Genomic DNA, 15,991 nt, shown 5'->3' with positions numbered 1-15,991 from the left:
GTTAATGCTTATTGGCAATTTTTAGTATGCCACACACCAAAATAAGCTAGTGACCATGGAAAAGATTATTTCTGTTAAATATCAAGGTTAGCATTGCCACTTCGAACTTATTAGCAAACTGATTTAGGCAGTTAGCTTAAAGTGCAGTCAGTGTATGTGGCTTGTCAGGGTGTTATTTTTCCCGAGCTGGCCAATGTTGCACGATGCAAGATATAGTGTTCTTTCTGCCAGTGTTTGCTGATTGTCTCTCATATATTCAACAAAAGAAGAGTTCAAGAGGATGCATGATTTTTATTTGAGGTACAACAACTTTTCACAATTAAGCACTTCCGAAATGCACTTCAACAATCTCTAGGGAAAAAAATAAATAGTGAAACAATGCTAATTTACACACTCATTTTAACAACACAAATACTATGATAAAAAGCAGAATCAAATAATCATTGATTAGGGTGCTTCTTTTTTGTATGTTCCAATTGGATCATATTGTCATTTTAAATAGAAATGTAATATTAATTGTATACCAGCACATTGGTTAGAAATAAATAAATTTCTGTCCTATCTACATGCAAAGCTGGATGTTTCTGAGGAACAGTGATTATATAAAAAGCAATATACACACTCAGCATCAGTTGGCCCACAGACCATCCTTTTTACAGCAGAAAAGCTTGATAGTTGGGCAAAATTACATCACCAACACTGTATTTGCTTTATTGTCCCATTGAAAAAAAAGTATAACAGTATCAATGCACCTATTGAACTATATTACCTACAGAGAAACATTTAGTTTATGTTTCTGTGACACATTTTAATTTGGACTGATCTTTCATCAATCAAGTTTTTCATTCCACAAATAAACACTTTCATCATGATATCTGTAGAAATGTTGACAGCTATCCCTTTCGCAAAATGAACCTGCTTCACCTGCTACTTCAACCTGCCATGCAAACAGCGGGGGAATGTGGAGGCATGTGAAGTTTCCTTTTCGAGTTTTCCCTTTCCTTTGGCAGGTGGAGGTCAGTCAGGTGTATTTGATGGCTTTTATCCTGCAGTCACATTTTCTTCCTCACTGATTCATGTCTTGCAGGAAAATACCGTGGCCTGTGTTTCTTGTGTCTGCACTGCTGTGTGCTCACTCTTCATGGCCTAGGAGGTGGTGTGATGGGTGATGACAGAGTCTCAGGAGGCAAAGTATGAGCTCTGCATGGAATACAGGTGGTCAATGGGGTTCCCTGCCCGTGCTTGCAAGGACCCTACATCTTGAGTGGCCATGAAGCAGTCACTTAGGCTTGTCAGAGAGGTGTCACTGTCAATATCGTGAAATATGGAGTCTGTACCTGGGAAAAGCAGAGAAAATATGGGGGAGTCAAACACTATCGAGTTTCACTAGCTTCACTGCTGAGGTCTGGAAAGCTATGCCCAGAAGTGTTTTTTGAAGAGGTCTACTTCAAAATGACTTAAAACTTTGTTCATTGAAGGGAGCTGCAAAACAAGCTGACACACAGCCCGACATGCTGAACCACAGAACAAATGAACAACAAACAAGAACAAATTCTCTTTAAGACTTGGAAACTGCAGATTTGGTAACAATTCTTCTGGGTTAACATGTTACATAATTTTTATTGTAAAACTAAAATAAAAGTTGACATCCTTCTGAGGTTTACATCGATTTTCTAAACTTGAGCTTGTACAACAGTGCTGCTCATAAGAATCAGGTCATTTTTACTTTAGAATACTCACATCAGTAAATAAATCCTCAAAACAGTTGGCAATGAATTTAATACACGACTACAAATTGATTAATAAATTGATCATTGCCACACCAGTTGGTATTTGACGAATTCAAAATCAACAATCTTACTAAAATTGGAATCTTTACTAAAATTATGGCAAAGTTCTTATTTGCAGAAAACTGTTTAATGGATTCAATGTAAACACCTGTTTTACTATAGGGGTTGTTATGTTGTAATAAAATCAAAACCCATCAAAACTTTTGGCCAACTTGCTATGCGATCGAACTGAGCCAACGCTGATGCAACTGCTGATAACAATACAATAATTCAGATGTAAAAAAAACTCAATTGTTCATAGCAATTAGATCTGCATTCCTACAAATTGAATATTAAATAGTGTGTGTGTGTGTGTGTGTGTGTGTGTGGGGGGGGGGGGGTCTGTCACAGGAACAGAATTTATCTAATATTCAATTGGTGATTGTTGATAACGTCTTGATCTGCATCCATTTTTAATCAGCCACCACTCCTTATTGGTTCATTCCCATCACTGGGAGTGAGGATTACATTAATAGGTGACAACTTGGTGAGAGGAGGAAAGTGTCATAATATCAGAAAGCACCACAAGACTGATCTGGATACATTTTCAAAAATGTGCTGGTTTGTTTGTCTCTATGCTATCTCCTTCTGGTACTTCTGTAAATATACAATTGTTAAATGGGTTGAGACAAAATTGAGACTGGAAATTCTGTCTCACTCCATTGTTGATATTCTGGAGCCCATCTGTGAAGTTTATTGGGATTTAATACAATGAGGAGGTACTTCAGTGGTCTAGTATTGCACTTCAGCATAGTTTAGGATAGAATCAAGCAACAGAGGACGATGTATCCTGACTCTACACTAGATCCTACATTTCCCATAATTCAACTTGGTAGTATGTTTAAACAACATGGCTCACAACCCTGAAACAGGAAATTCCATACTATAGTAAGATTAATGGACCTAGTAGCTGCCTGAAATGAAAATAGGAAAACATGTAAAACCACTGCAATAGTCCACTGTGATGGAGGGCTGCAGCCTATCCCAGCATCCCTGTCTAATTCCTTACTCGTCTTCAGCTAGAGACTACTATGGACAAGACACAGCAGTCCTCATTAATATGAAAGGAACAAGGAGAATACAGTCAATTCAAATTGCATAGGGTAAACCTTAACTCACAGGTATAGACATTAAAGAGTGTGAGGCTCACCATAAGGATTCATGTGGTCACCAGGCATCTGTGGAGGAGTCAGGCCCTGCTGGAAGGGGTCAGTGCTGTATCTGTTGTGCTCCATGGTTACCAGTTGCGCCTGCTGGTTTGGAGGTAGAGGCCCCGAGTAAGAGCTGAGCAGGCCCTCCATACAACCTGATATCACCTCTGGAAGAGTCAGTGGCAACAAGTGAGGACAGGGTAACAACTGAGGTAGTGAGTGCCTTATATTCTTGCACCTTGGCTAATCATTACTGAATAAGCACAGTAATAAAAACAGCCATGTCCGCCATGGCCGCCATGAAGTTCCCACCCTGGTGCTAACCTTTCACTGGGTATTGGTGTAATGGGTAAGTACTGTATTACAATTAAGTGTGTCACCCAACACTGCCAGCCTATTTGTGGTAGGCTACCCCAAACACACCACATTGGACTGCTGTTTCAGCCTTAGGATTATTAATATTTTTTACTTAATACAGTCAAAGCTAAAACTGTACATGCACCAGCTTTATGTAAAAAGTCCCATTAACACTTGTCATTTCAAGTGTCTGTTACGTGGTTAATGGACACATGATTATATATGCTCAATAGGGTTGCCAACTCCCTGAAAAATAAATAAGGGACATTTATTGGACTTAAATGAGCCATGCTGGATTGTTTTGCCAGTTGCCTCAGTGTCTTGTCTTCCGGTATCTTCTTGCAAGCGACAGTACCTCGACCAATGAGAAGAGCCGGATTCTGCATTGTTATTCTCCTGTGTGAGTGTGCTGTCAGCTCATTGGTCACAGAGCAGGAGAGGGCTGGCAGTAAGATTACCGTATATTTTCATATAAAACGCCCTGTCATTCATTGATTCCATTGACATTTTAAAGACCATTTTGATTCTCACAGAAATACGGGACAAAGTGCGTCCCTTTTAAGCTCAATACGGGACGCGTAACTTTGTTTCTAAATATGGGACGATTCCGTTTTTCAAGGGACGGTTGGCAACCCTAATGCTCAACCACTATGTTGGCCAGGCTATATGACATGGTGCCATGTCAACAGTTATGCTAGCTAGCCAACATCCATCAATTACTACAGATTATACCTCCAAGGCCACTTAGTCACAGAGATTACACTCTGGGAGAAGTAAAGATTACCTATGAGTATTTTAAAGTATTTTTATATATACATATACATATGCATATATATATACATATATATATATATATATATATATATATATATATATATATATATATATATATATATATATATTTATTATCTAAATAACATCTGGCTACAGTGTGTTACAAATCAAATCACAAGTTGCTTTTAAGCCATCAGATCACAACCTCTGCGATGCTTCTGATTGCATTTATTCTAAATTGATATTTTTAGGTCTTATTTGATATGAGATGGTAATGTGATCAGCCCAAGACACAAGTGCAGGTGTAAATATCAAATGTAATCTGGATTTCATCATAATATCAGAGAACTGAAATTTGAAATTTGTCCCTGTTGCCTGAATCAGGGTTGCGTGTGTGTGTTTATTTTGTGTATTTAGAATCTGTGAATTTTTCCATGGATACACATTTGCCTTCTTGCCAGGATGGTTGTATGAATACATAGCAAGGAAAAAAAGGATTCTCTAGCTCTGGAGCACTGAGCACCAAACACCCATGTAGACGTGAACACAGACACTGCTTACATGTTTTACAACAAACCACTTCTCAAACTCACATACTGTAAAGGCACTGTTGAAACTGACTGACTGTTTGATGTTGATATCTAACCCATCATCCAGGAGACTTCATCTCATCCTAACATCAACTTCAAACAGCCCCCATTTGCTGGTTTGCTTTGCTCATTTGGTTAACAGCAGCAGCTTCCACTATAATAAACCCTGCCTGCTATGCCAATATTGACATGCTGGAAGTCCCTGAACAGATAGAGGCAGTGCTTGCCAAAGCACTGAGACACTTATCTAAACTGTGGGCTCATATCCGCTGTGAGACCACAGTGGCAATAAGCCTGCGAGCCTGCTGCAGCAACAGTCAGTGCTGTGGCCCACACTTTATAGCCTAGCTGTCGGAAAATTCATTTTTATCAGCAGAGCTGACACACTGGCTTCAGAGAATGGGACTCATTCTAAAGCCTACAAAACAGGGAATGTTTGCTAAGTGACTCTACTCTGTTTATTATTCTCATAAAAAAAATTATATTTCAAGCTGTTTCTCCAAATAATTAATCAATTACATAGCTCTCAGTAATCACTGTCATTACAGTTATAATGGACAGATTACATCTTGCAGATGGAATTACACTTTTCTTTTTGCGACCTCAGAGAAAAAAGTTTGTAAGCACAGGGTATACACACACATATGCACACACACGGATGATAAATCCTCACCTTGGCCTAGCCTTTGGCTGTTGTGTTGCTCCTGCTGTTGCTGCTGTCTGCGGGCTAACTTTTTCATCTGTAAATACACAAACAGTAAAATCTGAATATGTGGCCCAAAGGCATTTATTGAAAAGTCAGTGACAGACTGATGGCATTTTTCTATTACATCTGCCAGCCTGGCTCAACTTACTTTGACTCATCAGCTCAGCACAGTAGGGATTTGCATTTCCATTACAACTGGGCTACCTGCTTGAAGGTGTGGTTTAGCTGATGATGTGTTTGGCTTGTTTAATGTCAGAGGAGTGGCTGTACCTCCCCACAGCACTATGAAAAAAATCTATTTGATGGAAAACATGTTTCATTTTCTATTAAATTTTCACAATAAAACTTCTCCATTATTTAATTTTTTTAAAGCTTAACTTCAGCACAATCAGTAAAGGCTGATTTTTTTTCCAGCAGTAACTCAACACGACTCCTGAAACAGCTGAAAGCAAACAAATGAAACAGCAAAACACAGGACAATGGAGAGAAACTAAACTAAAAACTAATTTCTCTCAGGTGTCCAGCACAGACATGAGTTTCGCAAACACAGGCAGGTGCATTTTGGACCTTCTCCATTGAGCATCGCTCAGTGTGGCTTCGCTCAACTAGGCACTGTAAAACTAGCAATAGAAATGCACAGCTAGGCCGAAAGTGCCAGTGGAAATGCTCCATGAGAGCTCACTTGCCAGTGTTCTCTAAATCAGTGGTCCCCAACCACCGGGTCATTTGGTACCGGGCCGCAGAGAAAGAATAAATACATTATTTTACTTACGTTATATTGACGATCATACTTGGAAAGTTGTTTCATTTTGAAAAACGGATTCTCTTTTAACAACATCCGTCTGTTCCTCTTTGGCACGCTTGACACGTACCTGTTTCAGTCACGGACCAGTATACCCTAAAAAATCAAGCTAGCTGAGCTTAGTGGAAAACAAACATCTTCAGAGAGCTAGTTTGTAAAGAAAAAAGGAAAAGGCCCAAAGATGGGATGGAAGAAGAGGGAGATGGACAACTGTATTACCACGGAATCACACGCGCATCCAAGTTAAGTTCAAGTTACACAAGTTACACTGACAAAATAAACTAATCAAAAGGGAAAAATGGTGGAGATAATTTGTCCACAAATGTGCATATATAATAGGTAAGTGGACATACAGCATCTAGTGTCAGTACATACCGTGTGTTGAATTATAATGGATTTTATTTTATGTCTCAATCAAAGGCACCAACGATACATTTCTTGTCATTCTCCACTTGCACAATGCAGTGTGATGTATATCCACTTTACAAATGGCAAGTCCTTTTTCTAGTGCCTCCACTACAGATTTGTATACAGATATCTCTGTGGTTTTTCATCCCTAACTTACTACTCACTACTCAATGTTTGCTTTGTATATTTTGTTAAAAGTTACTGTTCGTTTTTTGAATAGACTTTTTCTTTTGGCATTTTTGATCATTTACTCACATAGATGTTTTTAACTAGCGTGGTTAGCCTGTCAGCAAGCCCAGCTGTCTTCCTAAAAAGCTCTACATACAATCATAATGGTAAACTGTTCACCCTTTTCTTGGTGATTTGTGATTTAAATCCTTTACCCAGAAATGAAGATGAAGCTTTACTGCTCGCTTTTGCTTTCATTTTTGACAGCTCCTCCAAGCACTGAGTGTAATGTTGATTTCGACAACACACCTGTAAAAGTTTGTGATGGCTTTTGAGGAAGCCAGTTAGGCTAGCTGACAAGCTAACTTTGCTAGTTAAAAACACCAACATTATCTAAATCAGAGGTGTTTTCCAGCCTTCACACCACGATTTTAATGACGTCTGGGAACTAACAGACCGATTGCATGTGTTGTAAATCATATAACATGACACTAAATTACATTGGTGCATTCAGACCAGCAAGGTGACTTGGGAGAGTAAAAAATAGGCACATTACAGCTGTTGGAGAATTTTTTTTGTGTGCACCAAAAATCAAATGATTTTGATCAAGAAATTAAAGAGTCCATTTTGATCAAGAATGGACTCTTTCATGTTTATTTTTCCAACCAGCAGTTCAAAGCCAGTCTGTCTCATATGTTCCAAGACTGCAAACGTACCCACTCAAATCTAAATTAAAGGGCACAGAAAACAAAGTTGTTAAATGTGTTGAAGTTGTTTAAGTTGGTACAGAGTGTTAATATGTGAAATGGAGTCAAAAATAAAGAAAAAGCGAAAATCTTAGTACTCTGCTTTTACTTTCTCTTAAACAAATGGTTTATTAATAGTTGCACATTTTTCAGAACATGTTTTTACTATAGACTACTGATTTAAAATAATTTTAGTTAAATGGGAAAACAGACAATATTGTTGAAATGCAGAATTGTACTATTTAATTTGACAACCAGTTGTTGACTACATACAGATGTTGACATAGCTATTTGGCTCCTTCTATATACTATATGTATTATTATGATGGTCTGGACCCTTGCTTGAAGAAATGTTCTCTAGCTGGGCCTCTTTCACTTGAATTGTTATCACACCACTTACCACAGAATCGGTGTGTATGGTGTAATGGATCATGACACGAGAGGTCAGTTGTGTGAAACAGATGAACCTCTCCAGATTTTGTCTAACAGCACATGGTAAAGTTCATCTGTCTCAGCAAAATCACACAACCACCTCATTCAGATCACACCCATCTTCAAACTCTGTCTTAATACTGATTGATACACACCTGTAAAAGTGTGTGATGGTATGTTGGATGACAACATCTGTCCACAGACAGACAGACATGAAAACACCTGCCAAAGCACTCAAAACAACTTCTGTGTTAGTTCCCTCTTAAACAGGTGTCTCCAGTACCACATGTGCCATGATGACACACACACACGCACACACACACACACACGCGCGCACACATACACTCGCAGAAGCACAATACCAGCCCCATTCGTTATTATTTCTTAAACAGTCACCAACTTTGTCAGTTTTTTTGTTTTTTTTAACTGTAAGTGAGCAGAACAGGGGCTATGTATATGTTCAGCAGATATACAGTATGTTGGGGAAGACTATACAATGGAACTGTACTGAGCATTTTTGTGCTGCAACAAAAATAAATTCCACTGTTGTTGATTTTACTTGTACTTTCAGTAAAACATCAATGTTTCAACAATGAGTTAAAATGCCATGTTATACTTATAGATTGATAACTGACTGCAGTCACAGCCCAGCTGGATATTCAGACAAGCCTCTCTCAAGTGACACTGAATAGTAGATTATAAATGATTGATCCATTCAGGCTTAACTGGTGAAGAACTGGTTTAGACAATTAAGCGCTTTGGCAACAGTAAGACCCCCTTTTTCACATGAGATCTGGATCTGGATCATGATACCAATTCTGCATGCATCATTATAACATCTTACACATTATGAAGATCAAGATTTTGGACTTGACAAAACTTGAGGACTAGGGTCACAGACAGAGACAGCTGAAGGCATCCATGGGCTAATTTTTGTTCGAGGCAGAGGGTGGGCTCATCTGTTACTCTCGCTTGATGGCTGTAAGTTGCAGGAAGAGGCAGAGTGACTTTCAGACGTTTTTAAGAATCTAGCTGAAATGTACAGTTTTCATTTACACGTGGCTTATAACACTTGCACCAGAATGCATGATTTAATTTTATTTAGCTGAAACTTGACAGTCTCCTGTCTCATCCCTGAATTTGTAAGCCAGCCTTTATTGACGCCAATATGGATTTGTTTTTGGATCAAAACAACAGAACAGCTGAAATTGTGGCAGTAAGACTGTAAGACTGCTGTAATCTCCACTCATTGAGTGAAGAGCAGAGGCACAGTAAGACTGGCAGCCACCAAGGGTGTCATTTCACTGGGGATGGGGTGGGGCCCTTCCTGAGCCACTCCTCTCATACACATGAACATGCATTGCTTGACTACAAACTATACTGACACCGTTATTCATTGAAGGAGGCTCCCTTTTTTGGCCTCTTTTTTTTGGGCTCAGAGGCTGTGTACTGTGAGTGCAGCTCATTGTTGTCATTGCTACCAAAAACTCATGGGAGGGTATCAATGATTGGATTATGTACAATTGCAAAATAATACAGCAGCCAGTAGCAATCCCTCCCTCCCTCTGGTGGTACGATAGGGGTGCCATGGCACCCAAACCAGGGGGTGTGACACAGGGGGCAACTCAGCTGTGAGTCCCACAGTTCCTGTCCAGAAGACAGCCAGGGTCATCCAAATCTCTGTTAGACTGACCGCCAATGTTATTTCCTAACTGTATTTCAGTAGTTGTCTGATTTTAATGGGCTGACATTGTGTTTTTCTCACAGTTTGTTTGTAAAAAACAAACAAACAAACAAAAAAAACCCGCCAGTGACGGAAATAATACAACAGGGGCTGAGCCGTAGTTTCCCCACCAGTAAACATGACAACACTTTGACTGTCGCAGTGTCTCCGGGCTGGTTCAAACATAACAATACTATGACAAGGAGAGATAGTAGAATGCATATATACTGTTTCCCTTGTAAGATCCCTGAACTTTAGGAGCAGAATAACCACTTGATATGTTGGTAGATATCATCACACTCCCATGATGATGTAACAACTTTTTATTGTGAAATTGCGAAATTCAGTATATGGTTTCATCCCTAGTATATCCAACTTCCTAATGTTTCAGTCACATATGAGAAAATACCTGACATTAAAATAAAAAAAACTAGACTAATTTTCCAATCCTAGTTTTTCTCAATCACTTTTCCACTCATTTGTTTGTTATTGTAAATATCTTGTGTTTTTCTATTTATTTTCTACTTAACATAATGTGAATGTTTCGGATTCTTTTTCCTGTATTTTTGCATCTCGTGCTGTTGTAACAAGAGAATTTCACTGTTGTGTGATAAATAAAGACAATCTTGATCTTAACTTTAAAGAATTAGGGTTGACTTTTCATTCAAAATCTCTAAACAGTATCCTCTGCCTGTCCAGTCACCATAGTCGATTTGAGTTGATAATTCAGGCTACTGTGGACTGCTTTACTGACCTTCGCTCTCTGGTTCTGGAACCAGACCTGAACCACACGTACGCTGAGGCCTGTCTCTGCAGCCAGGGTCTCCCTCACCTACAAGTCACAGCACAGTCACACTCATCAGCCATCATCATATGTGCATGCATATGTCAGACGGTTATTATGTTATCAGACATACAATGCTAATAATCAGAAAGGTATACACAGCGCTTTAAAATAAACTACTTCCATTTCCTTCAATAGCCAAGTTGTTTTGGTTAGTGAGTCCATTTTGGCCCAGCTAGATATTCATAGAGCTTTCATAGATGGACAGAATAATTCATTGATAAACAGAAGAAACAGTAGATGTTGTAGAAGTGGCTTGGAGTTTATGGCATCAATCCCTTGTTTCAATAAGACTAATTTATTTTAATGGCACTCAAATAATTTTCTGCCCGCAAAGGGACAATAAGCTAACCAAACTCTCAAGGTGTAATTTCTAATGTGAAATGTTATTTGTCACAAAATTCAGTTTACCTGCAAAATGCAGAGGTCTAAGCTTTACCTTTTAACTTAGTTTGTGCAGGAACTAGGAATGTTAATGATTAATTATTAATTAATTAATCCCTATTGAGGAATTTACTTTTAAAAGTGTATTAACAGACAACCAGAGATGAACACAAATACATTACAAGTATCAAATTAGGAATTCTTACTTATCAAAACTAATATAAATAAAATACAAAGGGGTTAATTTCAAGAATTAAAATGTGTTTACAGGTGTCAGGGAGTAGTCCAACAGTCCAATCAAAACCATGTATCTCCAAATTTGATGTTTTTGAACTATTTACAAAGTCATTGAATCATCTGAAAAATGCATTGCCATAGCTCTTGAAAAGACATTTTGGAAATAAGTGGCTTTGACTGGACAGCAATGACGTGTGAAAAAAGTTGGTGCCTACATTACCCACAGTGCAACTCAGCCACTGAGTGAAATCACTCAGCTAAAACAGGTTAGATGCAGCTTCTTCTGCAAACATAAAATACTTAATTTGACTTTTTTCTCATTTTATGTAGGAGTCCTTCCAAAGACCCGTAAACACACTTTAATGTGTGAAACTGGGTTACCCTTTTGTAATCTCGTTTTTTTACACACTATTCATCTTGTTATTTCTATTGGAGTTTTTGTGTGCTGTGCCCTCCTTATCTTGTAATACTGATTACTGACTGAACAGTATTGATCTCAGCCTTGTTTCCTGATTTAACAGGAGGAATGAGAGAATAGTAGAGAGAGTGTTACAGTTGCACTGTGGACACCAAAGAAAGCTTTATAATGCCTACAGTTTGACAAGTGTTTAATTTCAGACAGATATCTCACTTCACTCAGTCCAGTCTGCTCACCTTTCTGCAGGGTTTGGAGGAGACCTCGAATGAGGCCTTGAAGGCTCTCCTCTGCTGGGTGGTGAGGATTGTGCGTGGCCGTTTGGGCCGCCGAGGGTCTTTGCTGTCATCGCTTCCTTTCACTGCTGAAGGACACTTTGCTGACTTCACATCCCGAACCTCATCCTCATCCTCACTCTTATCTGTCACCACATTAAGATTTAGTCACATACTGCAGTTTTGTGTTTAACTGCAAATGTAAATTCTCCTTTCTAAATAACAATTAAAGTAAAATTGAATTGGACCAATGCTTATGAGATCCAAAACTTTGCCTAAAGTTAGTACATTATGTTATTAACTGGATGTGTTTTAAACTCCCTGGGTTTATAACAGTATGCTATAAAAAGCTCCAGTATTACCTGAGTCTGAGTTGTCGAGACTGACTGTGCTGAGCAGGTCGTTCTCCCTCTCATAGTCCCTCTTACACAGCAGCTGACCTTCTTTCAGAACAAACTCATCTCCCTTGCACAGCTGGCGCTCACAGATACAGCAGCAGAAGCAGCTAAGGTGGTAAACACTCTCCAGAGCTCGCATTACAAACTCTGTGGGTGCTATCGTCTCCAAACAGCCGCTGCACTTGGTGGCAAACAACCTGAGGACACACAAGAAAGAGAGGAATGTGAACAGTTAGAATCTTGGGGGAAAGGTGTTCGATAACAACAGAAGAGACTTAATTGAAAAAGCAATTAAGTTATCCGACACAGTGCACAAAAAGAAAGTTGAAGAAATATGTGGAGTCTTTTGCAGTAATATCATGGACTGGTAGTGAAGATCTGTGGTTAAACATATGGGGCAGCACCTCTGGTGAGCTCAGTAGTCTCACAGATTCTGGATGTGATGGAAAAGGAGGAGGGTCTGACAGTGAAATGGCAGCTGACAGCAGTAGAGACAGGAATAGTTTACATTTGACAGAAACTATATGATTGGCTCACAGAGGACATGATACAATATGACTGGTTTAAGTGAATTAGTGAATGCCCTCAGCTGATTAAGATCAAAGAGAAAAGGAAGAGAGAAAAAGAGAATAGCCCTCTCTCAGACACACAGTCTCACAACAACACTGCTGTCTAACCACCAATCAGAGTGAACCATATTACTCAATGAAGTAAAAGTACAATCAAATGTTATCTAGTCATAAAACAAGATTATAAATTGGCATAATATCTCTCCACTGTCAGAGACAGTTCCAACCCAAGTACAGGCTCAGTGACACTGACCACAAATTGGCATTTGACAAAAATCATGACTACAAAAAACAAAACAAAACACATTGTCACTGTTAGACTGTTGAGGTAAGGTTGAGACATGGAAGCACTTCCTCCTCAAAGGCAAAACATTCTTTGACATAAGGAACATTTAGTTAAGTTGAACTCTGTAATCTAATGCAGTAAAGCGCTGTTAAATTAAATAGAATTGAGAGAGCCCTGGCCACTCACAGTTCCAGAGAGCCAAATAGTAACCACTCATATAACTGACTTCACCTGGCTTTACTTGTGTAACCTAAACATGATTCCATATGGTGTCCCTAAGGTGCAAATCAGAAATTAAATTCAGAACAAAACAGAAAAGACAACCAGTCTAAATTGCTTCCTATCAGCAAGCATTGTTAGTGATTAGACAGGAGCCATGTCCATATTTTTAACTGGAAGTTATAATGCCCTGTTTGCACATTATCATCACAGATCCCACTGTTTTTCTAGCAAGACTCGAGCTGAATTTGATATTATCTTTATAAACGCCTCTTGCTCAATCAGTCATTGGTGAACTGTTATAACTGTTGTTATTACACTTTTTTTTTTTTTTTTTTAAATCCAGCCGCAATTGCGACACCAGTCAAATGAAACTCCCTCATCAGAAAATCAAGAAGGACTGCTTCTGATATTATGGATGCACTGTCCATCTTTGAAGCAAGAAGGAAAGACACCATTCGCACCAACCTCTTCAGCCTCTCCCCTGCTCTTCCTCTGCTTCTCATGAGGTCCCTCATCATCCAGAACTGCTCTTCACTGCAAGAGTGTCTCTGGACCTGTTAGGTAAAGCTGATAGGCCAGATAGGTGGATTGGCTGGGACACAAACAATAAGGTGCAGTCAGGTCCACTTTCCTTCCCTTCATGTTTAAAAGGCTGACAGTGTGTCTGGTCCAATGAGCAACAATCCTTGTTGATAGAAAGTAGCGATCTTTTCTGGTGGAGGTTAATGCTATTGGGTTTTGATTTAAACCTCAGGGCCAAAGTTTTTTATGGAGGAATAAATGTACCATAATTATATATAAAAAAATACACCATTAAATAATTAATTAAATGTGTCACTGATTAATTAAAATTGGATTTAAATACATGCATGTGTTATTAAATGTGTCATTAATTCATTATAAAAGCAATTCATTTTGCCTAAAAAACACACATGATTATTTCACTATTTAATTAATTATTTCATGGTCCTGCATTTCAGCGCCTCATGAATTTATTTCAATTTACATGAAAGTCAGTGGGCGGGGCTAATGCAAATTTAGTCTAATCCATTGCTTTGGTCTGAGGTCTTGAAAGCGAAAGACGAAGAAGAAGTCTTTCAAAACATGGTGGTTGATGAACTTGTGAGTGAGGGCAAGTTTTTGACATTTTGCTCCTACACCTTGTACACTGTATCAACGTTGGAGCTAGCAGGGGACCTAGCCTTCCACTTGATTTTAAGAAGTTGCCAATAAAGTTTTGTTTGATTGCATCAGTCCATTATCTGGAATCAATTTGCCTTTACTTGGGGTGCAGGGTAAAGAATCGGGTGTTAGAATCCACCCACAGACTTCAATAGGTGAGTTTGACAGATAAAATAAATTCATGAAGCAACACAGGACCATGAAATAATTAAATAGTGAAATAATTATATGTTTTGGTGCATAAAATGAATTGGTATTTTGATGAATTAATGACACATTTAATTTATTATTTAATGATGTATTTGTTATTTAATTATGGCACTTTTAGTCCTCCACAGTTTTTATCTCTACAGAGCAAAATCAGATAAGAAGCCAGAAGTGTTCAAGATGTGTTCAAGATAAATGAACGAGCAACTACTTGGTTCTCATTTTAAACCTCTCAAGCTCTCTGTATATGTGGAAGGCCTTATGATGTAGTAATGTTTTCATAGCCTAAGGCCGGGTTTAGGGAACTAAATTCTCATCCAGAATTGCCAATGCCATTAGGTAAGACTCAATGAACTGTAACAGTGTACACCTTTTGACTGTCTTTTCTGAAAGGTATTCTGAGTGTTGCATTGAGATGTACCCGCAGAAGGTGACCAGCATAGTAGTGCAATTGTGTTAACTCTCTCAGACAAAGTGGTCACATGTACGGCTCCATTTTAGCATCTGCTCTCAGAGTGATGTTCTGTGGTCTGGACTCACAGCAGGTGCTGAGTGTGGATTAGGTCTATAGTTTAAGCATGATGACATGAGGCCGATGGACAACGAGGCAGAAGTTCAGAGCCAAGACTGGGCCTCAAGACAAAGCCACAGTCACAGCCAGCACAGATCTCTATAGACACATTCTTCCTCCTGACAATACAGAGGGAAAGTGAGAACACTTCCCAGAGAAAGAGCGGCAAGAGAGAGAGACCGAGAAGCCAAAAAGAGAGAAAAGATAGACAGGAAACAAAAGACGAAAGAGAGTAAGTTGTTTGGAGGGTCTGTTCAGAAATGTTGAAATGGTGTGTGTGTGTGTGTGTGTGTGTGTGTGTGTGTGTGTGTGTGTGTGTGTGGCAGATCCTGAAGAGAACAGATCCTTTCTTTTCTGTACCTCTTTTCCCTGGATTGGACGTTGGTGAATTTATATGACTTCATAGGATCTGACCAATTTTGGGAAAAGCCAGGAATATAATGATAATAACTATATAAATATAATTATATAATTAGAACTATGTATATATAATAACTATATAAATAAACTGTTATTAAATATGAATCATGAAATGCAAAAGGTTTTGTCACTTGTAAACAATTATGCAGTCAGCAGTAGACTGTCTGACACATTGTGTTTTGTATGTGTGGATGAAAATATGGCCTTTATAGGCAACACACTATGTCACATGATCTTTAGGATTCATCCATTGGGGACCTTGAAACTCTGTTTATAGTTCAAGGCTAAATATTCT

General features: G+C 38.7%; 1 protein-coding gene across 3 annotated transcripts in view; it reads right to left on the bottom strand.

Moving 5' to 3' along the window:
- Positions 1 to 271: 271 nt before the first annotated feature.
- Positions 272 to 15,991, bottom strand: part of LOC115592362 (LIM/homeobox protein LMX-1.2-like) — a 59,043-nt gene continuing 43,323 nt past the window's right edge. For 2 of the 3 annotated variants that reach the window (XM_030435000.1, XM_030434999.1), the window contains 7 exons: positions 13,782 to 13,908; positions 12,204 to 12,436; positions 11,806 to 11,987; positions 10,441 to 10,518; positions 5,375 to 5,441; positions 2,980 to 3,147; positions 272 to 1,337 (listed from right to left, as the gene is read on the bottom strand). In XM_030435000.1, the coding sequence (XP_030290860.1) occupies positions 1,180 to 1,337; positions 2,980 to 3,147; positions 5,375 to 5,441; positions 10,441 to 10,518; positions 11,806 to 11,987; positions 12,204 to 12,436; positions 13,782 to 13,834 (939 nt within the window). In that variant the 5' untranslated portion in view covers positions 13,835 to 13,908 and the 3' untranslated portion in view covers positions 272 to 1,179. The remainder of the gene's footprint in view (positions 1,338 to 2,979; positions 3,148 to 5,374; positions 5,442 to 10,440; positions 10,519 to 11,805; positions 11,988 to 12,203; positions 12,437 to 13,781; positions 13,909 to 15,991) is intronic. The other variant, XM_030434998.1, reaches the window with a different exon arrangement.

Source organism: Sparus aurata, chromosome 12, assembly GCF_900880675.1.
Source record: "Sparus aurata chromosome 12, fSpaAur1.1, whole genome shotgun sequence".
Lineage (NCBI taxonomy): Eukaryota > Metazoa > Chordata > Actinopteri > Spariformes > Sparidae > Sparus > Sparus aurata.
Note: the sequence above shows the minus strand (reverse complement) of the source record. Positions and strands in the feature narration are given on the sequence as shown.